The following is a 26801-nucleotide window of genomic DNA, read 5'->3' as shown; positions in this document are numbered from 1 at the left end:
GCACAGAGATGTCCTTGCTTTTAGGAAGCCAAACTGTAAAGGGTAAAGGGTATCGTGCTTTCAACATATTCTTAAACAGCTCAGGGAGGGCAAAGGTGTATGGGGAAATCTAGGCAAAGGGTACACAGGAATTCTTTGTACCATGTGTGCGACTTTTCCATAAATCTGAAATTATTTCAAAGTAAGTAGTTTTTAAGAACTAAGCAGCAAGCACCAACATACCTGGTTGAGTGCTGTCTGCCAGGATATCTGTTACTGTTAGTTCTGCTCTGGCTCTGCTAACGCTCCACAGGAGCCCTTTTATTCCCGCTCTCTCCCTCTTCTTTCTTCTTTTAACCTGTGTCAGATCCTGTAAATTATAACTTTATAAATTATACATATTTGTAATAAATTCAAACGATACAAAATCACACAGACTAGAAATCCCCTCCCCACCCTGACATTGCCACCAAAGTTACCACTGTTAACGGGGTGGTTGTCCCATTATAAACATTCCTGGGTTCACACACTCGTACAAACAGAAAGGCCCCTCCTTCTAAGGCTACTAAACATTGTTAAGTATCTTTTTCTTTTTTAAACCTCATATTGCCATGACATCTTTCTCAGTAAATATATATATATTTTGCCTCATTCTTTCCCTTTTTTCCCCCTCTAAATGAATGCTTCCTTTGTCTCTAAAACTAGTTGTCAAGGGCTGATAAACCCACTTACTTTAATGGTAGAACCATTTGTAAAGACACTGGGCTATAGCTCACAGATTTGAAGGATGTACCAAATAAACAAGACTCCATCCGGCATTAGGACAGTGCTGAAGACCTCAGTGACAGGAGTTTAGAGGCCTTTTCTCTAGTGGGAGACTGTTAGGGTAACTCAGCTCCAGCCACCTCCATTTTCTGTATTTTTATACTCAAGGTTGAAATCCTCGGAAGATAAAACACATTTGGTCTCTGTGGGCCGCATCTATCTGTACCTTAACTAGGCAGCTGTCACTAGGGGCGTGAGGGCACAGAACCTGGATGTTGGCCTCTGGGTGCTTCCCAGAGAAGAAGAGCCAGCAGAGCAGTTACCCCAGTCAACCTCTTTCCAGGGCTGTTTGAACGGCTTCGCGTCTGGTGTGTTCCAGTCTTCCGTTTAAGTCCAGCTGCCCCCCCCCACTAGAGTTACCCTCCACTGCAGTGATTCTCAGATGTGGTCCCCGCACAAGCAGTATCAGCATCAGCCTGGAAACTTGTTACGAATGCAGATTCTCAAGTCCCATCCCAGATCTCCTTAATCAGAAACTGGAGGCGCGGGTTCGGTACTCTGTGTCTAGGAAGTCTTCCAGATGATTCTGATACGTGCTAACATTTGAGGATCACGCTCTACTACATAAATCTGATCATCATATTTCCCCAGTTTAAAAAATGTTAGCGGCTCAGCCATGCAGATACTCCAGAGTCCTCATGACCTGAAAGTTCCTCGTGATCTCATCCCAGTGCTTGTGCAGTCTTTTACACACACACACACACACACACACATCCACACATCTCCACATCCACACCCTCTTCACATCCTGTCATACAGAACTTTGCTGAGCTCTTTCCTGGACTACCACCTGGTAAATTTCTGCTCTTTTGGCACTTCCTCTGTGTTGCCTTCCTGGTCCCCAGTCACTCAGGGCCATGGCTCTGTTTCCCATGGAGTCCTAGACATTGCGTTTGTCTGTTTATCTAACCGTCAGTTTACCTGTACAGCTCCCTCACCAGAGCCTGAGATCTGAACTCCTCAAGGCAGGGGCTTATTTTCACTGATCCTTGTGTCTCTAGTACATGACAAACGTTATGTGCTTGGTTGAATCTGTTCTGTTTTTACTTTTTATTATGAAATTTCAAGCATACCAAAAGGTAGAGAGCATAGTAATGAACATCCATTAATCCATCAGAATTTACCAACTTAACATATTGCTGCATTTGCTTCCATTTTTTCTAAGTATTCTAAAGTAAATACCTGATGTTAGGACATTTTGTCATTATATCTTCTTTGTATTTCAGTACAAAAACTAAAGACATTTTCCTACATTACCATTTTATCACACCTAATAAAATGGACAATTCCCAGATATCACCTAATGCCCATTCTGTATTCAGCTTTCTTCACTTTCCCATGAGAGGTCTTTTATATCTGGTTGTTCAATCAAGGACCACACATTGCATATGAGGGTAGGCCTCTAAGGGTATTTTAATCATTCTAGTATAGCCCTTCCCTCTCTTTTTTTCCCCATTATTCAATGAATAAACTCCTGACTAATATTTATCCCACTCTTGTGGCATGACATTAATACCAGTGACACTACTAAGGGGTTGAAATGGTGTTGAGCCTTTATGTTCAGAATAATCATACGACTCCAAATCCACGATTTGCAGCCAATAAATCTTTTCCAACACAGCCTATGTGTATAAAAAGCCAGTATCACCACAGCTAGAGAAACAGGAGAGCTACTTGGGATCTGAGCTTTGCAGCACATTTAATTAATAGCTTCTCCATTTTGTCTTCCAGAAAGTCACTGAAAGAGCTGCAGTTCATTTACAGTGACTCTCTACATTCCTGTAGGCTTGGGTCTCCAGGATTTGGTGATTTCCTCTTACCTTGCCCATTTCCTTGTGTTTTATTATATACTAGCTCTTCCCTTATCCTTCTGGGACTCCGCCCTTTGATATAGTTTGTAGAGCAGTAAAATGGCATTTTAAAGCTCTGTAACTTGCTGAGAATCTTAATTCAATTTAAATAGGAAGCACAAATTTGCATTGAGGGGTCTAGGTCTACAATTCAGAAATTTCTCTTTTTCAAGATTTTCTATTTACAGAGAGTTCTTAAGCTTTAATTTTAGGAGACAGAGGAGGAGGAAAAAAGAGGGTTTTTAAAAATTCCCTCAACAGAGTCCTAAATGCAGTAATATACTCTGTTTGAGTTTAGAGCATTACAGTATGCAAATGCAGGGTTTGAATTGTCCTTCAAGCCTCCAATTGCTCTCTGTAGCTTTTGAGATTGAACTGTTAGGACTTCCAGTAATCACATGTATCAACCAAGGTGGTTGAAGAAAAGTGTTCCTATGGGCTGAGTCACTTGCAGTTAGGGAAAAGGTGGGGCTGGGGATGAGGCTGGTGGGGAAGAGGAGAGTTACCTGATGAGACCGTAGAAAGTTCAGAAAGAGGTACTGTGAGGTATTTTAGGAACTACGGTTCAGGAAAGAAAACCGTGTTATTAAGGTATCTCAGCTCTGGCTGCCATAACAAAATACCGCAGATAGAGTGGCGTCAACAACATTAATTCTCTCAGTTCTGGAGGCTAGAAAGTCCAAGATCAAGTTGCCAGCAGATTCAGTATCTGGTTGAGGACCCTCTTTCTGGTTTGTGCAGATTCCACCTTCTCACTGTGTTCTCACGTGGCCTTTCCTTGGTGTGTGCTCCTGGAGAGAGAGGTCTCTAGAGTCCCTTCCTCTTCTCCCAAGGGCACTAATCCCCCTTTGTAGGGGCCCTACCTCCGAATGCCATCACATTGAGAGTTAGGGTTTCAGCATGGATTTGGGGAGGACACCAACATTCAGTCTATGACACATAGGCATATGGGTTTGCTACTGCCCTGATATACTCTTAGGTATAGTAGGCTACTGAGGATACTTTCTATCTCCCAGAGTTTGCCCTGGGTAGGGAGTTTAGCCTTTGTAGGTCACAGTAAACCTGTGTTGCTTTGGTCACAGTGTTCTAGGCCATCTTGGAGAGACTATTGGCTGTTCCTATAGCCAGTCAGATTGGGCTGCTTCTAAGTAACTTCTCAAACTGATATCATACTGATATCTAGAAACTGACCTTTTTGGACACCAAGGAAATAAGACACCATTTGCAATTGGAAGAGAAACGTTTTTATTCACTTATCAGAAGGGTTTTGGTGCATTATAGGCAAGAGAGGAAAAAGTTGATTTTGAAAGGCGCAGATTCCCCCTTGGATTTAGTAGTACTCTTATCCTGACAGCATTTAATGAGAAGTCACTGTGGCCGGAGAATAATCTTATTGGGCTTTAATTAAAAGCACAAGGGGATTTGTTTGTTTTGTTTTCCTGTCTCCTTCCTATCTGTCTTCCTCTTTTTCCTCTTTCCCCCCTCATTCTTCCTCTTCACTTCCATGTTGTCCCTACCCCTGCCCCACTCTGCCTCCTCTTCTTCATCCTTTAACATTTAAAATGTTTTTGGCTTGGCTAGTCCCTCTGGATAGAAACTGAGCTGAGCAGGATATTGATTACCAAATATGGTGTTGCTGCTAAAGATGTTAGAGGAATGTGACTTGTGTTCTAAGCCTCCGGCCTCTGAATAAGCTGCCAAACAAATTAGGTCACTTTAACTTCTGAGCTTTTTTTTTTTTTTAATAAAGAGCTGGAACTTTGATTTGGAACATGATGGTGGTGTTATTTTAGCTCACACAGGGAGGAGGGGTATGAAGACGGGGATGGGGAGTAGGGGAGACTCAGTTAAGCATGTTTTAGGACCTGAGTCACGAGACCAGGTTGTGTAAGAGGCCGGCACATTGTATGGAGCCTCGGTGAACAGCTCTGGCACGTCAGTGAAAGAGCTGAGGCATAGAATGCAGATGTCCAGCCCCATTCTCTGAGACTAGAAACTCCAGAGGACCCCTGACAGGTCCCAGGATGCTCTTCTCATGTTACCCATGCTGCTCACGTGGATGGGGGCTCAGGGTTATTAGGAAAGCTGCTGCTTCACAGGAAGGATGGGGGAGTTAAGTGCCAAGGAGGACACTTGGAAATGGATGGCAAGTTGCTTCTATGTGTAGTTGGATGGGGTGTGACAAGAATATGCAAGCCCTTCCACAGCAGACCTTTAAATGACAGTGGGGACTGTGCTCGTCTCCCAGCAAAGGCCACAGCTCTTCAGATCCGTATTTGGAAATATTTACTCTGTTGTTGCTGTCAGCTTAGGTAGAGTGAAATGCTCGTAGTGGAAGAGAATGGAAGCAAACACTGCTTCAGGACGCTGCTTTGTCTTTTTCCCCTTATGTACATTGATCTCAAGATAATACTGAGGTTTCTCAAATTAAAACGAAAACTGAGACCAGTTAAAGAAAGAATTTCTTTTTATATTTCATATAGCTGGCGCCCCCTTTTCACTTTTCGTCATTGGTTAGGGCTGCACGAGAGGATTCCTTTTCTTCTTGTCCACCCGCACCTGTTTGCACCTTCAGTTGGAAATTTCACCCACTCCAGGACATCTGTGGGTCACGGCTCCGTGGCTGTAGTTGTGCCTCCCTGAGGGCCTCGCTTTCCTTGCGCTCCCCGCCCCCAACCCCCTTATTTCTCTTATTGCTGCTCCCATCAAGTCACAGGCTCTTCCTCCCATCCTTGGAGTTGAGCCTGAGAAGTTCAGAGTTGTTCATCATGGTCTACAGAGTCAGAGACTCTTACTAATTTCTTGTAGAAATTGCTCTTGTCTTCAAGCTAATAAAAAGAAGAAAGGGGCTTGGGGCGCCCAGGCCCATGTGGGTGCTAAACTGAGAACCTGTGTTCTTAAGATCCTCATTTTCAGAACTTCACTCCTTTTTCAGAACACGCCATACAAACAAACATGGTACCTAAGTCTGTTCTGAATGCACATTTATGCACCATACTATTATACTGGGGTGTCTTTGATACTATTGTTGGGGTCCAGAATCATAGCATTGGACATAAATATCATGAGATTATTCATTATGCTCAGTAATAGAGGCATTCTTAAATGGTGGGAGGGTTTCAGAATACATTTATCTTGCCCTAAATGTTGTATTTTATAGTGTTTGTGATTTATTTTATTGAATATATTTGGTTTAGGTAAACTGCAATAATAGGGTTAAAGGTAATTGAAATTACTACCCTCTCTTTGGCCCATATAATCTGTTGTCTGTCTCTCCATGTATCTAGTAAGCCAGCTATAATCAAAATCAGGACCATACCACATCAAGACATTCCTATAAATTTATAAGCTAACTGGAGTTAAGTAATACTAGTTATATTGAAATCTTAAAACTGTTTAGTTCCTGTCTACTTAGTAACTCAGAGTACGTGTATCACCAGTATGAAAGCTCTCCAGTTAGAAAGGGATGGGAATTTTCCCCCTCTAGAGGTGATGAAACTAAGGCATTGAAGAATTAACATTGTTTTAAACCCTGGCCAAAGCCTTGCCTCTTACGATTTCAGGTGTTAGACTTTTCCAGTATTACACAGGGCTTTATGTTAATTCATTCTTATTGGTAGCCATTAATTAGTTTTTCAGTATTACACAGGGCTTTACGTTAATTCATTCTTATTGGTAGCCATTAATTCGTTTTTAACTATGCTAGGCATTTGCTGGTCCACATTTAAAATTTGAACCCGAAAGTTTTAGTCCAAAAAGAAAAGGAATAGATGAAAAACCATGCAACTAAATTTTTAATACAGTAGACTAAATCTCCTTGACTTGGTGGACATGCTGTGTTATGGGTTTTCGTGTATTCTGTGTGAGTAGTGAGAATGAGAGCTCTTACTAACTTTTTTTTTCTGATTGGCCGGGTTTACTGGTGTGTTTATTTTGTCACCATTCCGGTTTGACTCTAAGGAAATGAAAACATCTTCCATTTGTTCTTTATTTCCAAAGGGCATCCGCTTCGATCCTGAAATTCCACAAACACTACGACTAGAGTTTGCTAAGGCAAACACGAAGATGGCCAAGAACAAACTAGTAGGGACTCCAAACCCTAGTACTCCTCTGCCCAACACTGTACCTCAGTTCATTGCCAGAGAGCCATGTAAGTTGATCTACTTTTCATTTTGGGAAAAAAAAATAATAACTAAGAATTGTTCAAGTACTTTATGTGAGATTACACCATGGGACATAGAGCTGGCTGAGTGTCATTTTCCATTTCTGAGAAGAGACTGCCTTTTCTTGCTGTCTGAATTCCAAATACAGCAATCTTGTTCATGATTGGCTGTCCCAAAAGATGGTTCAGCTTGATCAGAACTATAACTACAAGATTTCGTTTTAAGTGCTGTAGATTTCCTTAATGTGATCTTGACCTTATCGTGAGTGTGCCCTGTTTGCCTTGGGGTTTAAATCCTTATTCGTTTCCCCATCCTTGGACCATGAGTGCTGGTTCTCAGCATTCACTTGACTTCATCTGTTGAAGAATATCAGTTCTGTGGCTTCAGGGAAATAGAATATTAAATATGAAAGAAGCAGATAACAAGAAGTTTGTTCTGTTTTTGAGAACAGTTTGGCCATAAATCTAGGAGGGAAAGTAAACATACACAAAGAATTTATATAGTAGAACGGTCAGTTCTAACAAACTAATACCAGTAAAGCTTTAAGAAAATTCGGGGCTTCCCGTTTTAAATTAATTGGGTAAAGACACTGACTAATTGCAAAACAAGTCTTTTACCCCACCTAATGAGCTTATTCCCTTAAATGTCCAGGCTACAATTTCTGCCTTTGACTGAGTAACTTGAAAATGTTGTCTTAATTTTCTTTCTCAAGCTCAGTCAGCAGCAGAAGTGAGGCGTGAGATAGGCTCTAGCTTTTCCTTCAGTGCATGGCCGTATGTGATTGAATACGGCAGGGCATTCAAGGAATCCCAAGTGCCTTGCTGTTACTTGGAATATTTCCGTCCTATCATTCTTGATCTTCTTTCTAAGCCACATGATCTTGATCTTCCTCCTGCTTTCCCTGACAATATGCTTCAACTTTTCTTATTGAAATCGAAGGGCACATGGGTTCCTTTCTCCCCCGTGTCATGTGCGTGTCAGATTTAATTGGGTTGTTGTGGAAATTACAGTCATTCTCTAGCTCAGTCACTCTTGAAAAGCTGTTGCTTATCAGTGGAAACTAATAAATAAAAGAAGAGTTTCTCCCTCGGTGTGTTCTATAGTTTTTCTATGAAGCCAGGAAATCATAATAGAGAAAAAAAAAATTTTGTTCTTCCTAGGGAAACTTAAAACCTTTGTTTATTTGGGAAATCTAAACAAAAGTTTCATCTTATGGTACAGTTGTACTACAGGAGGATGTATGGACATTTCTTACTAATTCTGTATTCTAAACAGCATCTAGCCCAGTGCTGTGTACATTGCATATATTTAGTAAATATTTATTAGTGATGATAAGTCGATAAATTGAGTATTTTAATTTGGCTATGTGCAGAATTATGCCATTTGTATGCCTCTTCATTTCTTTCTGAAATTTCTTCTCTCTTTAAGGCATCAGAAAATAGTACTTGTAGGATACTTTCACTTAGAAAAGACAACCTAGAGTAACTCTTTACTTAGTGAATTTGCCTGCTTCACATCTCAAGAGTATTTTGAAAAAATTAATTCAGACAGGAAGTGTAATGCAATACTTGTATCCTTTCAGTTTTTTATTGAATTCTTTTCTGAGAGTTTGGGTTTGTTTTTTTTTTTCCCCCCTAAATTTGCTACAACAGCTCTGTGAAGTAGTTAGCCAGAGAGGTGATGGCCAGTTCACAGTAGGGTACATGAAAGCAAGATAGATGAACAAACTGGACACCCACAAGTCCCTGAAGTTGCAGGAGAGCTTCGAGCAGAGTTTAGAGCACTGCTCTGGCCGGCTCCGCCTACCACCCTTCCCTGTGTACTGAACCGCTCAGAAGTGGTCAGATAGTTTCCATGTCAGGGTCAAAACTTGCCTGACTGCTCATGGCCAAACAGACTTTGAAGGTTTAAAAAAAAAAAAACGCAAACACCAGTGTATTCCTGAGAAAATAAGTTGGCCTGGTTTCTCTTAATATAGCTCCTTTTTATGACATAGGGACCTTGACGGACAGCAATTACACCATCCACTGAGATCGACCTTATCATCCATTACAATTACCTCTGGAAATGGTGAACTTTTCTGTCACATATGCAAAATTGTTGTTTTCCCTGAAGCACACCACAAACTAAGAAAGAACATTGTAGTGGTTCAGTACTGGTGAATCCAATTGCATTGTGCCCATAATTGGTACTAGAGGTGGTGAGTTTAACTACCTATCAGGAGTAGACTGTGATGGAATCATAGGATTTGGGGGTTGGAAAAGGCCTGTAGGCTTCTCTGTTTCAGGCCATGAGAGAGAGGTTTTATAAATGCTTCTTTTTGTTGATGTTTTTTATATCATGGTGACTGAAAAGTACTCATTGCCATCACTAAAGGAGGGATGTGCTAGGAGTCTATTATACAAACAAATATTTACTTGAACTCACTTCTCAAACTTGGCCCATATAAAGGATATAAAAGAGATGCCTTGCAGCTTAGTCTAGATTGCCGCAAGCCGTCTGCCTTATTTGCTGAACACCTGCTCTGTGCCAAGCATGAAAAGTGAGGAAACCAGATATTGCAACTTAAAGAAAAACCTTTGACCTTGCTGTGCTCTTGTTCCCTTGCTGAAAAATGGGAATAATACCTTCCTCACATGATTGTTATGAGAGCTAGATACGATATTATAAGATTGTGTTGAAGATTAAATGGGGGTTAATATACGTAGAGTACTAGGCAAATGTGAAGGACAATCTTAATTTTTTACAAAAAACTGAGTTGCTTTTCATTCCTGATAGTTAAAAGTAGGGTTTGATCTTCTGAGGTGTCATCACTGGGTGGCTATAGCCAGTTGTCTTTACAAATTAGGAGAAAAGATGAATGACATTCATATACAATCCCATGAAAGTAGTATACCTCCCTAACTGAATTCTTATTAATTTGAACTTCTCCTTCTCTTACTCCCTTTTATGTAATAAAGAAAAATACTGTCAAAAAGCAGGACGTTAAGCGATGTATAAAATTTATAAATTATATAAAATTGTGCTGGATTATACATTTGGTTATACAGGAAAATAGTGTGCTGAAGTATAAGAACTCCGCTTTAGAGATGAACGCAGGGCAAGTCACCGTCTCTGAGTTTCGTTTTCTTCATCTTTAAAATGATGATACTGTGTGTCAGACCACTCTGCTAATAAGCATTTTACATGAATTCTCTCCTTTGATTCTCAGTAGCACTGTTTTACAGGTGAAGAAGCTGAGGCCTAGGAAGTTTCAGTAACTTTCTTGAGGTTTCACAGTCATCAGGTGTTTGGGGTTGAATTGTGTCCCTCCCACCCAAATTCATGTGTTGAAGTCCCAACCCCCCAGTTGGGCGTTGCCTCCAAATGTAACCATATTAGGAAATAAGGTCTTTAAAGAGGTGATTAAATTAAAATGAGCCCATTAGGGGGGACCCTAATCATATGACTGGTGACCTTATAAGAAGAAAAAGAGACATAAGGGGTGTGCTCACACAGAGGAAAGGCCCATGTGAGGACAGTGCAAGCCAAGGACAGAGGCCTCAGGAGAAGCCAAACCTACCAACACCTTGACCTTGGCCTTCTAGTCTCAAGAACTATGAGGAAATTAATTTCTATTGTTTAAGCCACCCAGTCTGTGGTATTTTGTTACAGCAGCCTGAGCAGTCTAATGCATCAAGCGATAGAGCCTGGATTTAATAAATTCTGACCAGTCACTTACTAGTTTTGTAACTTTGGTCTAATGACTTAACCTCTCTGTGCCTTAATTTTCTCAACTATAAAATGGCAATAATTGAACATACCCGTACGGTTGTGAGGATTAATTAATTGACATGTAAAAGTTGGAAGAGGGGCCACATAGTGAGTACTCAGTGATTGTTACTATGTGCATAGAAGAATGTATGTTTGTCTCTTGTTGTGAGACCTATAGTTTTTCTGCTTTTTGTATACTCGATATCCTAGCACCTAGAAAAATACGTGGAATTTTTTAAGATGCCACAGATTTCATTTTCTGCTTTTAAATTTGGAACTTTTAAAATTCACAGCATTCATTAGTAGGATTGGGATATGATAAAATGCACATACTTCAGGTGTCTAATTTGGTAAGTTTTGTCATAATGTTGAATTTAATTAAATGCTCTTGATCTGTTTACATTGCAGCATCCCATATTCTAATGCCATTAGAAGGTGGAAGCAGCCAATGCTTAACAGAGCCCTTAGGTCAGACAGATCCTCCCCTTTCAATTCAGATTTACGGAGCAAATATCAAAAGGCTCTATAGAACTTCGCAGAATTCAGATTCCTGTAGTCCAGCCTTGAGGATTCTGATTCTGTGGGTCCGTTCTAGGACTTACACTCTGTATTTTTAAAAGCTCTTTGGGTGATTCTGATACGCAGTCATTTTTGAGAATCACCAGCAGAGCAAGGAATTGTAAAGTTAAGTTCTCCTTACGACTCACTCTCCTCCCTGACCCTAGCCTCACACGCATCTCCTCCCCGCAAAGAAAGCCAGTGCTCTCTACGATGATACTTTTTATTTTTTATATTTGGATTGTCTTAATGGCTTCTTTTTTTTTTAAATTTTATAAGAGTGATACTTTTAAACACCTAGTAAGCACATAAGCCTTTGGTGAATCATCAGACCACTTCCTAGTTTTCCTGCCACACCACTGGAATTTCCCATTTGCCCAGTACTGACCCCAGCCTTCGGGAAGTGAACTTTCTGACTTACGTCTGAAGAGATCCTGTGAAAGTTCAGATAAGCCTTTAAAGTACCTGGCAAGTGCCCTCCCAGGGACAACACTCAGCAAATATGAAATCTCTTAGCCATCACCTCTGTGGCATAGGGGCCTTCCAGGGCCTGGACTGAAGCTCCCTGTGCCCAGGGAACAGAGCCAGCATGCCTGCATTTTCCAGGGTAGCGTGCACAGCATGTACTGCTTGGAAAACCAAGGGTGTCTTTATAGTCCCCGCCCCTGCTCTGAAAGTGCACTGAGTGCCACCAGGACCGGGGGCTGTGTATCCCACACCTGCTGTCCTCGAGCGGGGTCATCTAGAAAGATGGCGACTGGGCCTGAGGAAGACCTAACCAAGCTGGGCAGAGGGAGGCAAGGGAAAGACAAAGTTGCGGGTGTTCTATGGGGAGGAGGGCAAGACTTGTTTTTCCTCCGAAAAGCAGCTCCCTTGCATTTTTGTGTTTTATGTTTCATGATGCAAATAGTTGTAGTTTTTTCTGATGGTAAAAGTACATGCTTCTGAGAGGAAAAACATTTTTAGGCAGTCCAGGAAAATATAAAGAAGAAAATAAGTCACTAAAATTCTACCACCCCAAGACAATCACCGTGAACGTTTTGGTGTCTATCCTTCCATGACTTTAGCATGCATAGAATGAAAGTGTATCTCTGATTTTTGAATTTCAGAATCGTTCATTCACCTCTTTGTCTTTGGGACAAAGTTCTGATGCCCACTGAGATTGAACGGGCAGAAGTAATATCTGGCTCTCACAACCCTTCACACGGTCTCTCTGTGTTGCACTTAATGGAGGGCGCTATGTATTCAGGTGGCACAGATACCTTGCTAGAAACCAGAGGAGTGGTGGTAGACATGTCTATTGGGCTGTCTTTCTTAACTATCTGAGGTCTCAAGTGAGTCCAGCAAGCTCCTGAGCTGCTGGAATTCAGGTGGTTGATTGAATGATCCATAGGCTTTTATTAAATGCATGGGAAGAGAGGAAACAAACATTTATTGAGCAACTATGCTATTCCCTTAAGAACTGTGTGTAAAATACTTAACTTTCCTTCCCAAAGTCACATGGCTCATTTTTAACCTAATTGGCTCTAAATCCACTGCTGGTCTCACCATACCATACTACCTAACTTACGGCCCACAGGTGCTTTTGGCTATCACTGTTGTTAAGATATTCCTTAGGAGGTACTTTAAAATCAAACCTCTGAAGGTCTATTAAAGACCCCAGAGGCCCGCATCAAGATTTCAGGGCAGGTCACTACTTAGTGAAAATCAGGCTTCACTGTAACTCTTTAAAGTATCAGATTTGGATGGCCAGGGTCCATTAACTCTAAAATGTATTCTTAAGTAGTTGACCAACTTGAACTACTGGACAGTTTTATTTAGTTTTGGTGTAGTTAATTCTAAGTCATTATTTCAGAAAATAAGAGTGACCACTTTTAACAGTTTATGTATTTTAGTTCAATAAATAATGGCATCATCAGCCAGGATATTTGACTTCTTTGTTTATACGTGGAGGACATGCACACAGGTCGCTTAGGAGGTTTTTCAGATCATTCAGATAGAGATGGCAAAGAGCATGGGTGGAAAGGCGTGTGATACAGCCCTGTTTTATTTACATTGTCTGGGGTCCTAAGACTTCACCTGCCCACTCCTTCAAACTGATAGTACGAAACCAGCATAAATACTCACCGGTTTATGGTTAAGTAGATAGTGTGCTCTATAGGTGGTGCCTCTTTGTAAAGTTCCAAGAGGCTGATACACAATCTGCAGGAAATTTTTCACTTTTAATTTTCAAAGCGATTGAACAGATCAGCAAGAAACCTTGCCTGCTCTTTATGTAAAAGATAAAAGTGAGAGACCCAGTCCTGCAGTATTTTTTTTAAAGTAAAACTAACACAGAACTGAGGGACTGTCTAGCTGGATATTGGATCTGTTATTTGGGGAGATCAAAGGTTTCAGTCTATTTTAGGGACCATCCCTGGAGACAGAAGTATGATGATCGTATGATAACAATCTGAGCCCATCTGCATTTGAGAAATCGGCCCATCCTTTTTTCTTGAATCTTCTCGTTACACTTAAACTTATAAAATTGTGTTTTTATTTCATTTTGTAAAATGATAATGCCTGACCCATTTTGTTATTCGTTATAAAAGTAAGGAGACCATAAATGAAATTTGAAGGGTTAAAATTGTAGATGTTCCTCCCGCCCAGAAATAACCACTGTTAACATTTTGTTGTGTATCTTTCTATATACATTTCTCTCTATATATATGCATAAAAAAATACGGAGTGTGGCAGGTTGTTGTTGTTTGGTTTCGTTTGGTTACAACCTATGATCATGCTGTCTTTATCATTTCTCACTTACCTCCTAACATCCTTCCATCCAGGATTGTAAAACCAGAGCATTATTTTTAAAGACTCTTTGTAAGTGAAGGGTATGGGCGTGGTGGTGAGGGCCTTTAGTGCCAGGCTAAGGAGTTTTTTCTAAATTAACTTGTAGGGAGAGAATGGAGATTATTGAACACAACACTCTCACACTTGACCAAGGCAGACTCTCCTTCTTTAAGCTCTAGGAAGCTGCATTGGGAAGACAGGAAAGGGAGCAGAACGCCATAAAATCTTTTATGTAGAGAAGGAAAATGGGTAGTGGGAAGGAGGCACTTGCCCCGATTTTTGCCACATTTGACTCAGAATGCCACTGGAAACACCTTAGGGAGGTGGCGTGTTTAGGACTGAAGCCGTGCTCCTGTCCATTCAGCCCTTCCACCAAGATTACGGAAGAGGAATTGGTGATGGTGAGGACACAAATCATTGTTCCGTCTGTTTTGCTTAACCCAGTCCTTGCTGGTAAGGGTTTTGATGGGCGGGAGCCCGAGGGTGAAGAGGAAGTTCTGGAGAAAGACAGCAGTAGTGAGAAGTCTTTGGGCAGTCGGAGGCGTCGGGAAGTAGCAGTAAAGGAAAGTAGTAAAGGTCAGGAGATGGACACAGGGAGGAAACGGGAGGCAGCGGCTGCTGAGAGGAGAGGAGGTGAGGACGTCAGAGTATAGAAGCTGAGCTTGCAGGACTGTGCTTACTTGACTCAAGCACCCATTGCCTCTGAGGCAGCTCTGCAGTGGGGACCATCAAGGCTTTCTGTCCTTGCTCTGGACCAGTCTGAAGCTGTCAGAGGTGACGTTCAATGAAACATGCCAGTGACTTCCATCCTGTGTACTGAGACTCCACACTGTTGGAGTAACCCACTGAGCGCTCTCTGAACAGCCTCCCCCCGACAGTACCAGCAGGCATGTTTGTACTCCCGGTTGTTATGAGTCAGGACATGTATTCGGCTGTCAGGATATATAAGAGCACCTAGGCCCCTGGACATTCTGAGAAATAAAACCATGGAACAAAACTACAGTGAATAAGGACAGCAAAGTACTCTTAGAAACCAGAGACCTAAACTAATATTTATTTCCACGCATGTCCCACTCTGAAAAAGCAAAAGTATTGTTTTCCTTTTAAAAAGAAGAGTCAAACACTTACTGAGCCACACCAAGATTTACAGCCCACTTCCATCTCTTTCTTCTCTTCAGACCTGCACATATTCCTAGTTTTTGTTTAACGTGTATAACTGCAATAATTTTAATAATTAAATGTAACAGTAACATTAAAATATCAGGCAATGGATTTGGTAAGAGTGGTTTCCATATAGATATATCTTATCTTATATGGGAGGTATTTAATTACAATATCAGTAGATCAGCTAATTTGATCCAGTTTATTTACATTATGATTTAATGAAGAGCCTATCTTTGATTAGCAGTGGCTAAGATTTTGCTTTGAATTCCTGTTTCTCGTTTATCTGTTCATTGATCAGCTATAAACAAATGCCTTAAGAACTCAGGAAGTCACATCTCCTTGGAAACCACAGAATTCTTTCATAATGCAAATAACTGACCCAACTTTAGTGTTTTGTAAACTCATATATTACCTCTGCAGAGAAATGAGAGAATAAAGGGAGTTAACTTACTGGTACAGTCCAGAAGAAACAGACACCACAGACTTCATTCTTTCAAGGCCCCGTACCCTCTTTACCTGCTCATTAAAAGGAAGGCATCTCTTTCTTCGTTAAAGTTTGATGCAGGCTCCCTGTTTCTCTCTTCTGCTTTTTCATACACTTGTAATCCTCAAATACAGAGACACTTTTTCCTGTACAACAATTCTCAAAAGTATTGGCCTGCCAACCCCTGGTTGGTCTCCAAGACCCATTCAGGGAGTTCACAAGGTCTAAACTATTCTCATGAGAAGAGTTTGTTTTTCTCACTGTGTAGTGGTAGACACAACTACTGGCACCTTAGTACATGTCAAGACAGTGGCACCAAACTGTACCAGAAATCACTGTATTCTGCACTTTTTAATAAATTTATTTATTTATTTACATTTTATTTTTGGCTGTGTTGGGTCTTCGTTGCTGCGTGCGGGCTTTCTCTAGTTGCGGTTAGGGGGGGGCTACTCTTTGTTACCATGCGCGGGCTTGTCATTGCGGTGGCTTCTCTTGTTGCGGAGCACAGGCTCTAGGTGCGCAGGCTTCAGTAGTTGTGGCTCGCGGGCTCAGTAGCTGTGGCTCGCGGGCTTAGTTGCTCCATGGCATGTGAGATCTTCCCGGACCAGGGCTCAAACCCATGTCCCCTGCATTGGCAGGTAGATTCTTAACCACTGTGCCACCAGGGAAGTCCTCCATTTTTCTTTCTCAAGATTGCTTTGGCTATTCGGGGTCTTTTGTGTCTCCATACAAATTTTAAGATTTTTTTGTTCTAGTTTTGTGAAAAATGCCATTGGTAGTTCGATAGAGATTGCATTGAATCTGTAGATTGCCTTGGGTGGTATAGTGATTTTGACAATATTGATTCTTCCAATCCAAGAATATGGTATATTTTTCCATCTGTTTGTGTCATCTTCGATTTCTTTCATCAGCATCCTATAGTTTCCGGAGTACAGGTCTTTTGCCTCCTTAGGTAGGTTTATTCCTACGTATTTTACTCTTTTTGATGCAGTGGTAAATGGGATTGTTTCCTTGATTTCTCTCTCTGGTCTTTTGTTGTTAGTGTATAGAAATGCAACAGATTTCTGTGTATTTATTTTGTATCCTGCAACTTTACCGAGTTCACTGGTGAGCTCTAATAGTTTTCTGGTAGCATCTTTATGATTTTCTATGTATAGCATCATGTTATCTGCAAATTGTCTTCTACTAAACCAGATACTAAAGAGGTTTGCAAAAATGTAGAATTTAAGTTTTTCCTTGTTTGTTTTGAAATATGTTTTTCACAAAATATATCTTATTTATTTTAATATGTAATGGTTTGGTTTTATTTTTTTTAAGTTTTAATTTTTAGTATCGTGAATATCAATTGATATAACCCACAGCAACAAAAGTTCTTTGGTGTCTTCAGTAGTTTTTACCAGCGTAAAGGGGTATTGAAGCTAAAGTTTAGAAAACACTGGTCTTAAACATTTAAAGTTAATATTTTATTCCTGATTGGATAGAGTGGGCATGGAGAGCTGCAGTTACCAGAAGACTCTTGTAGATTTGGGGCAGGTGATTGTTTGGCTTCAGCAGCTAAAGCCATTCAGAGCTAGACTGGAGGGAAACATTGCCCCTGCAGTGCCTGGGACCTTGCAGGCTCCTATGCCAGCCTCAGCTGTGAGAGGACCTTCTACTTCTGCTGCTTATTGTCTAGAGACCAGCCCAAGAATAACTGCGTTAAGTGGTAGTTTGAACAGCTGGATGATATGCCACCCATTCATTCTCAGAGAACCTCATACAGGCCTGGGCCTGGACTGAGTACCTTTCAGAAATGCTTATTCCTCCCCCTGCAGACTCTCTTTACCAAATGCAATACAAGCTCATTTCAAGAAACTTGTAAAAGATAGAAAGGGAGTTTTTAAAAGTTAATGTTTTTGAGTTCCTAAACCTAAAGATACATGCTATTAAACTCTTCTATATTTCCTTTTTTTTTTTTTTTTTTTTGCGGTACATGGGCCTCTCACTGTTGTGGACTCTCCCGCTGTGGAGCACGGGCTCCAGACGTGCAGGCTCAGCGGCCATGGCCCACGGGCCCAGCCACTCCGTGGCATGTGGGATCTTCCCAGACTGGGGCATGAACCCATGTCCCCTGCATCGGCAGGCGAACTCTCAACCACTGCATCACCAGGGAAGCCCTCCTTTGTATTTTTTAACATACAACTTTACAAAATTTTTAAGTACAAAGGCTCAAGGCATTTTAACAGCTTTAAAAATATACATGTATTTTCCTCATGTTCATTGGTTTTTACTAATATAACTATTTTTATTTAACATACTATCTGTATATCTTAGAAATTAAATGCAGCAAATTATCTCTTTTGTAAAATTGCCAAGGAGACACTAACCCTGTGAGGTGGGTTCCTAAGCTGCAGGTGATTTAAATTATCCAGAGAATGTTTTCATCACAGCGTTTTCTTTATACAAACATGCCTCACCCCAGTCCTTCGAGTCACAGGGTAATGAGACTTTGGTGGGGTGTGGGGGAGGGGAGGGAGGTATAGTTAATTTACAACGTTTTATTAGTTTCTGGTGTACAGCAAAGTGATTGGGGGTGTGTGTATATGTATGTGTATACATATATACACATATGTATAGGCATATATATATTCTTTTTCATTATAGGTTATTACAAGATAGGTTCTTGTTGTTTATCTACTTTACATATAGTCATGTGTATCTGCTAATCCCAAACTCCTAATTTATCCCTCCCCCACCCCCTTTCCCCTTTGGTAACCATCAGTTTGTTTTCTTTGTTTGTGGGTAATGAGACTTTTTAATAAAGCTTTCATTTCCAGTTAAATTCAGGCTTCTGGATAATGGACAAAAGGTAGGCAGAACCACCAGAGAGAATCTTCCTCTGCTTATCAGGAAGAAAAAAACAAAACAAAACAGTATTCTACTTATCTCTGCACCCTTTTCTCCATCTATCAAATGGGGATAATAGTGACATGCACAGTTGTGATGAAAGGTCAGTGATTGTGTACTTATTTGCCTGTATTGGGCACATGGTAGTGGCTCAATTAAATGAGAGCTTTAAAAAAAGTCATACTCGGTTGCCTACACCTCTAGATCCTTAAATCTACCACAAATGTGTGGGCATGGAGATGACAGCTCACTCAACACATTTATCTCAGGCTTGTGAGACCAGAGGCAGAGGACCTGCGCTTGAAATTCTGACCGATAGAATCTGTGAAATGGGGTTTTAAACCTCAGTCCCCTAATCCATACTTCTTTATCAGTTTGCTTTTTCTGTAAACGCTTATCTGAGATGCTGGAGAGATGTATTCTGTGATGGAGTTTTTAAAAAAAAAAAAAAAAAAACCTAAAACGGTTTCTTCCTGTTCACAGAACAAAACCTTTCATCTGGATTTCCTTGAATTGGCCCAAACCCCCGTCCAGCGTTGTCGCCCTCTGTTTTCTTCTGTGCTCTCTTCTTCCTCAGCAGGTCTCGAGCTCCTCTGTGATTCCTGCCATACTGTTCCTTCACCGTCTTCATCATCACGTCAACCACCCCTTCAGTCTTTAGATCGCTGTGCACATTTTCTGCTTCCTGAAATCTTTCTCACCTTCATCTACTAGGTCAGCCGGCTTCCAGGAGGTCTTTTCTGCATTCGATGCATAATGCTCAGCTTCATACATTCAGTTTTGCTCTACCTTCTTTCTATCTCAGTCACTTACAGGCCTGTTGCTCCTGCTAAAGTGTAAACATCTCAAGAGCAGAACTGGACCTTATTCCACTTTTTATCTCACCTCCCCTCAAATGTTTGCTCAACTCAAGTGAGAAAATCGGCACAGGAACACACCATAATTTCCTGCACAGAGCTGTTAATGTTTGGCCAGGGTGAGCTCCTTGACCTCCTGAGAGATACTTAATTAAAAGACAGAAAGACACTTCTCCACCCTCAGCCACTGATTAGATTGTTCTGTTCAAGTAGAGAAGATTCTTCTGGCTCCAGCTCTGTTGCTTCTCAGGACAGCTAAAATCCTCGTCGCTGCACACAGTGTGGAATGAGGGGAGGATGACAAAGCACGGACTACGTTACACTTTGCGCCTGACGTTTTTCATTTCATTTACGCTCCAAGCACCCACCACTTCTAGTTTTTTCCCCAAGGAAAAGAGCCTTGATACATGGTAATCCATTGTTACAGATCAGCTGTATATTTATTGATATGCAGAAGTGAGGCCTAGAGCTGAGAATGAAAGCAGGTATCAGAGCATCATGTAATAGATAATCCCATTTATATCAATATGTGTATATTTGTATGGCTTTTCATCACAGATGTTAAAATATGTAAATCAAGTCTTTTTACAGTTGAAGTGTTCATACCAGGTCAATGTATTTTGCATAGTTAAGTCTCTTAAGTGTCTTTTAATCTAGAACAGTCCCCTTACCCCACTCTCTCTTTTTTTTTATTATAAAATGCTTTTAATTTTTTATTACCTAGTTAATAATAAACATGAATCACCAACAATGACATAAGTATTCTCAAGAAACAGTCAAGACAGAGACTCAGTATTCCAGTACTTATGTATTCTTAAATTATCCAACAACAATCTAAGATGTTTATAATTATTATTAATGTTCACAATCAGAAAGCTTGATGATGTAACCCAGGCCAATAGCTCATTCTTCTAGATCCTTCTGCCAGAGCAGAAATCACAGGAGGGCTTATTCCCTAAGCATCCTGCCTATCACAGCACATGAAAATTGCTGGTGCAGTAATATTGTTTTAAAGCTATAGATGAAAAGACCCCACTCTCTTTTTTATGCCATTAACTTGTTGAAAAAAGTGTCAGCCTTCCTGAGAAAAAACCATCCTGCTGGGCTTTTCTCTTTATTTCTTTGTGTACTTTTACTTTTTCCTCTGTTCCTTCTACTTGCTGCAAACTGAAAGGCTTCATTAGATTTGAAAGGTATGGTTAAATTCAGGTTCACCTTTTTTTTTTTTTTTTTTTAACTTATTTCTTCTATTTATTTTTGGCTGTGTTGGGTCTTCATTGCTGTGCGCCGGCTTTCTCTAGTTGCGGTGGGCGGGGGCTACTCTTGGGTGCGGTGCGCGGGCTTCTTATTGCGGTGGCTTCTCTTGCTGCGGAGCACGGGCTCCAGGCATGCGGGCTCAGTAGTTGTGGCTCACGGGCTCTAGAGCACAGGCTCAGTAGTTGTGGCGCACAAGCTTAGTTGCTCCACGGCATGTGGGATCTTCCCGGACCAGGGCTCGAACCTGTGTCCCCTGCATTGGCAGGCGGATTCTTAACCACTGTGCCACCAGGGAAGCCCCCATGTTCACCTTTTTTTGTCAAGTGTCACCATCATAGGTGGTGCCGTGTGCTTCATATGGCATTGCGTTATGAAGTAACTAACATGGGCTGTTCTGCATTTGGTGATGCTAAGATGGACCTGTGAATTTGGGTAGCAGTGGCATAATCTATTCATTGTAAAGGTCTCTCAACTTCATTTCTCTGGTTTCATGTACTGATCTTTACCTCACTACTTCATTCGGGGTTGAAAAATGGTGAGTTTACTAATTATATATGTTTACTGTGAAATACAGTTAGTTCATCCAAGGCAGAAAAAATGCAGAATAAATGTGGATTATTTCCCTTTCATTGCCAATTTTGAGCCTAAGAGATTGGTACCTGGTTGTCTGTATTGATGATCACTGTTTTGAGGGGGGTTTTGTCACTTTTTTTTCCTTTCACTTTCCATATTTTTCAGCATCATAATGAACTCATGTTTTTATATTTTCAAGGTGTTGCAGTTTATTTCAGTAATTCTGATACCTGAGGGCAGCAAAGGGGCAGCATCTTTTTAAAAAAATTTTTTTTAATTGAAGTATAGTTAATTTACATTGTTGTGTTAGTTTCAGGTGTACAGCAAAGTGAGTCAGTTATATATTATTTTTTAGATTCTTTTCCATTATAGGTTATTTCAAGATATTGAATATAGTTAGCTATTCTATACAGTAAGTTCTTGTTGTTTATCGATTTTATATATAGTAGTGTGTATATGTTAATTCCAAACTCCTAATTTATCCACCCCCCCATCCCCTTTGGTAACCATAAGTTTGATTTCTATGTCTGTAAGTCTATTTCTGTTTTATAAATAAATTCATTTATGTCGTTTTTAGATTCCACGTATAAGTGGTATCATGATATTTGTCTTTCTTTGACTTACTTCACTTAATATGTTAATCTCTAGGTCCATCCATGTTGCTGCCAATGGAATTATTTTGTTCTTTTTTTATGGCTGAGTAATATTCCATTGTATATATTACATACCACATCTTCTTTATCTGTCATCTGTCAGTGGACACCGAGGTTGCTTCCATGCCTTGGCTATTGTAAATAGTGCTGCTATGAACATTGGGGTGTATGTATCTTTTTGAGTTAGAGTTTTCTCCAGATACATGCCCAGGAATGGGATTGCAGGATCATATGATAGCTCTATTTTTATTTTATTTTATTTTATTTTTTTACCAGAAACAGCAGTTTATTTCCTAGGACCACTAAACACTGACGTCAGCTGTACCCTACTTGTTTGTGTCAGGCAATGAGATACTCTGCATGCAGAACACTTCACTGGATCGCCCTTGGGGGAAGCTCATTCCGAGGATTAGAAGAACATTTTTTATTGTACACTACACGAAAATTTGCCAGGTCATTTCCAAGTTCTGATGGAAAGTCTATAATTTTTTTTTTTAATCTTTATTAGAGGTTAATTGCTTCACAATACTGTGTTAGTTTCTGTTGCACAACAAAGCGAATCGGCCATATTCATACACATGTCCCCATATCCCCTCCCTCTTAACCCTCCCTATCCCACCCCTCTAGGTCATCGCAAAGCACCGAGCCGATCTCCCTGTGCTATGCAGCTGCTTCCCACCATCCTACTATTTGACATTCAGTAGTGTATATATGTCGATGCCACTCTCACTTTGCCCCAGCTTCCCCCTCCCACCCATGTCCTCAAGTCCTTTCTCTATGTCTACCTCTTTATACCTGCCCTGCAACTAGGTTTATCAGTACCTTTTTTCTTTTTAGATTCCATATATGTGCATTATCATATGGTATTTGTTTTTCTCTTTCTGACTTATTCACTCTATGACAGACTCCAGGTCCATCCACCTCGCTACAGATAACTCAAACTTCGTTTCTTTTTATGGCTGGGTAATATTCCATTGTATATATGTGGCACATCTTCTTTATCCATTCATCTGTCGATGGACATTTAGGTTGGTTCCATGTCCTGGCTGTTGTAAATAGAGCTGCAGTGAACATTGTGGTACATGACTCTGTTTGAATTATGGTTTTCTCAGGGTATATGCCCAGTAGTGGGATTGCTGGGTCATATGGTAGTTCTGTTTTTAGTTTTTAAAGGAACTTCCGTACTGTTCTCCATAGTGGCTACATCAATTTACATTCCCACCAACAGGGCAAGAGGGTTCCCTTTTCTCCACACCCTTTCTAGCACTTACTGTTTCTAGATTTTTTGATAATGGCCATTCTGAACAGCATGACATGATACCTCATTGTAGTTTTGAATTGCATTTCTCTAATAATTAGTGATGTTGAGCATCTTTTCATGTACCTCTTGGCCACCAGTATGTCTTCCTTGGATAAATGTCTATTTAGGTCTTCCACCCGTTTTTTAACTGGATTGTGTGTTTTTTTAATATTGAGCTCCATGAGCTGTTTGTATATTTTGGAGATTAATCCTTTGTCTGTTGTTTCATTTCCAAATATTTTCTCCCATTCTTAGGGTTGTCTTTTTGTCTTGTTTATGGTTTCCTTTGCTGTGCAAAAGCTTTTAAGTTTAATTAAGTCTCATTTGTTTATTTTTGTTTTTATTTCTGTTCCTCTAGGAGGTGGTTCAAAAAAGAATCTTGCTGTGGTTTATGTCAAAGTGTGTTTTTCCTATGTTTTCCTCTAAGAGTTTTATAGTGTCTGGTCTTACCTTTAAGTCTTTAATCCATTTGGAGTTTATTTTTGTGTATGGTATTAGGTAGTGTTCTAATTTTATTCTTTGACATGTAACTGTCCAGTTTCCCCAGCACCACTTATTGAAGAGGCTGTCCTTTCTCCATTGTATGTTCTTGCCTCCTTTATCAAAGATAAGGTTACCATATATGCATGGGTTTATCTCTGGGCTTTCTATCTTGTTCCATTGATCTCTATTTCTCTTTTTGTGCCAGTACCATACAGTCTTGATTACTGTAGCTTTGTGGTATAGTTTGAAGTTGGGGAGCCTGATTTCTCCAACTCCGTTTTTCTCCCTCAAGATTGCTTTGGCTATTCGGGGTCTTTTGTGTTTCCATACAAATTGTAAAATTTTTTGTTCTAATTCTGTGAAGAATGCCATTGGTAGTTTGATAGGGATTGCATTGAATCTGTAGATTGCTTTGGGTAGTGTAGTCATTTTCACAATATTGATTCTTCCAATCCAAGAACATGGTATATTTTTCCATCTGTTTATGTCATCTTTGATTTCTTTCATCAGTGTTTTGTAGTTTTCTGAGTACAAGTCTTTCGCCTCCTTAGGCAGGTTTGTTCCTGCCTAAGGAACAAAGGTATTTTATTCTTTTTGTTGCAGCGGCAAATGGGAGTGTTTCCTTAATTTCTCTTTCTGATTTTTCGTTGTTGGTGTATTGGAATGCCGAGATTTCTGTGCATTAATTTTGTATCCTGCAACCTTACCAAATTCATTGATTAGTTCTAGTAGTCTTCTGGTGGCACCTTTAGGATTTTCTATGTATAGTATCATGTCATCGGCAAACAGTGACAGTTTTACTTCTTCTTTTCCAGTTTGTATTCCTTTTATTTCTTTTCTTCTCTGACTGCTGTGGCTAGGACTTCCAAAACTGTTGAATAAGAGAGTGGACATCCTTGTCTTGTTACTGATCTTAGTGGAAATGCTTTCAGTTTTTCACTACTGAGAATGATGCTTGCTGTGAGTTTGTCATATATGGCCTTTATTATGTTGAGGTAGGTTCCCTCTATGCCCGCTTTCTGGAGAGTTTTTATCATAAGGTGTTGAATTTTGTCAAAAGCTTTTTCTGCATCTATTGAGATGATCATATGGTTTTTACTCCTTAATTTGTTAATGTGGTGTATCACGTTGATTGATTTGCATACATTGAAGAATCCTTGCATCCCTGGGATAAATCCCACTTGATCATGGTGTATGATCCTTTTAATGTGCTGTTGGATTCTGTTTGCTAGTATTTTGTTCAGAATTTTTGCATCTATTTTCATCAGTGATGATGGTCTATAATTTTCTTTTTTTGTGATATCTTTTTCTGGTTTTGGTATCAGGGTGATGGTGGCTTCGTAGAATGAATTTGGGAGTGTTTCTCCCTCTGCAATTTTTTGGAAGAGTTTGAGAGGAATTGGTGTTAGCTCTTCTCTAAATGTTTGATAGAATTCGCCTGTGAAGCCATCTAGTCCTGGACTTTTGTTTGTTGGAAGATTTTTAATTACGGTTTCAATTTCATTACTGGTGATAGGTCTGCTTATATTTTCTAATTCTTCCTGGTTCATTCTTGGAAAATTGTCCCTGTCCAAGAATTTGTCCATTTTTTCGTGGTTGTCCATTTTATTGGCATATAGTTGTTTGTAGTAGTCTCTTATAATCCTTTGTATTTCTGCAGTGTCAGTTGTGATTTCTCCTTTTTCATTTCTAATTTTTTTGATTTGCACCCTCTCCCTTTTTTTCTTGGAGTCTGGCTAAGGGTTTATCAATTTTGTTTATCTTCTCAAAGAACCAGCTTTTAGTTTTATTGATCTTTGCTATTGTTTTCTTCATTGGTATTTCATTTACTTCTTCTCTGATATATATGATTTCTGTCCTTCTACTGACTTTGGGTTTTCTTTGTTCTTCTTTCTCTACTTGTTTTAAGTGTAGGGTTAGATTGTTTATTTGAGATTTTTCTTGTTTCTTGAGGTGAGATTGAATTGCTATAAACTTCCCTCCTAGAACTGCTTTTGCTGCATACCATAGGTTTTCCGTCATCATGTTTTCATTGTCATTTTTTCTATGTATTTTTTTATTTCTTCTTTGATTTCTTCAGTGATCTCTTGGTTATTTAGTAGCACACTGTTTAGACTCCATGTGTTTGTGGGTTTTTTTTACAGTTTTTTTTTTTCCTGTAATTGATTTCCTGTCTCATAGCGTTGTGGTCAGAAAAGATGCTTGATATGATTTCAGTTTTCTTAAATTTTCCGAGGCTTGATTTGTGACTCAAGATGTGATCTATCCTGGAGTGTGTTCCGTGTGCACTTAAGAAGAAAGTGTATTCTGCCACGTTTGGGTAGAATGTCCTATAAATGTCAACTAAATCTATCTGCTCTTGTTGTATCATTTAAAGCTTCTCTTTCCTTATTTATTTTCTGTTTGGATGATCTGTCCATTGGTGTAAGTGGGGTGTTAAAGTCCCCTACTATTATTGTGTTACTGTTGATTTCTCCTTTCGTGGTTGTTACCATTTGCCTTATGTATTGAGGTGCTCCTATGTTGGGTGCCTAAACATTTATAATTGTTATATCTTCTTCTCGGATTTATCCCTTGATCATTATGTAATGTCCTTCCTTGTCTCTTGTAACATTCTTTATTTTAAAGTCTATTTTATCTGCTATGAGTATAGCTACTCCAGCTTTCTTTTGATTTCCGTTTGCATGGAATATCTTTTTCCGTCCCTTCACTTTCAGTCTGTATGTGTCTCTAGGTCTGAAGTGGGTCTCTTTTAGACAGCATATATATGAGTTTTGTTTTTCTATCCATTCAGCCAGTCTGTGTCTTTTGGTTGGGGCATTTAATGCATTTACATTCAAAGTTATTATCAATATGTATGTTCCTATTATCATTTTCTTAATTGTTTTGGGTTGGTTTTTCTGGGTCTTTTTCTTCTCTTGTGTTTCCCACCTAGAAAAGTTTCTTTAGCATTTGTTGTAAAGCTGGTTTGGTGGAGCTGAATTCTCTTAGCTTTTGCTTGTCTGAAAAGCTTTTGACTTCTCCATGGAATCTGAATGAGATCCTTGCTGGGTAGAGTAATCTTGGTTGTAGGTTTTTCTCTTTCATCACTTTAAGTATATCCTGCCACTCCTTTCTGGCCTGCAGAGTTCCTGCTGAAAAATCAGCTTATAACCTTATGGGGATTCCTTTGTATGTTATTTTT

The 26801-nt window shown here is 39.9% G+C and overlaps 1 protein-coding gene across 7 annotated transcripts in view; it reads left to right on the top strand.

Moving 5' to 3' along the window:
* RBPMS (RNA binding protein, mRNA processing factor) overlaps positions 1-26801 on the top strand; it is a 192332-nt gene that overhangs the window by 108640 nt on the left and 56891 nt on the right. For all 7 annotated transcript variants that reach the window (XM_082608851.1, XM_082608852.1, XM_082608848.1 and 4 more), the window contains exon 5: positions 6654-6804. In XM_082608851.1, coding sequence (XP_082464977.1) covers positions 6654-6804 — 151 coding nt within the window. The remainder of the gene's footprint in view (positions 1-6653; positions 6805-26801) is intronic.

The sequence above is a fragment of the Mesoplodon mirus genome (assembly GCF_964341445.2).
Source record: "Mesoplodon mirus genome assembly, chromosome: 20".
Taxonomy (NCBI): domain Eukaryota; kingdom Metazoa; phylum Chordata; class Mammalia; order Artiodactyla; family Ziphiidae; genus Mesoplodon; species Mesoplodon mirus.
The sequence above is the reverse complement of the archived record's forward strand: the minus strand, read 5'-3'. Positions and strand labels throughout refer to the sequence as shown.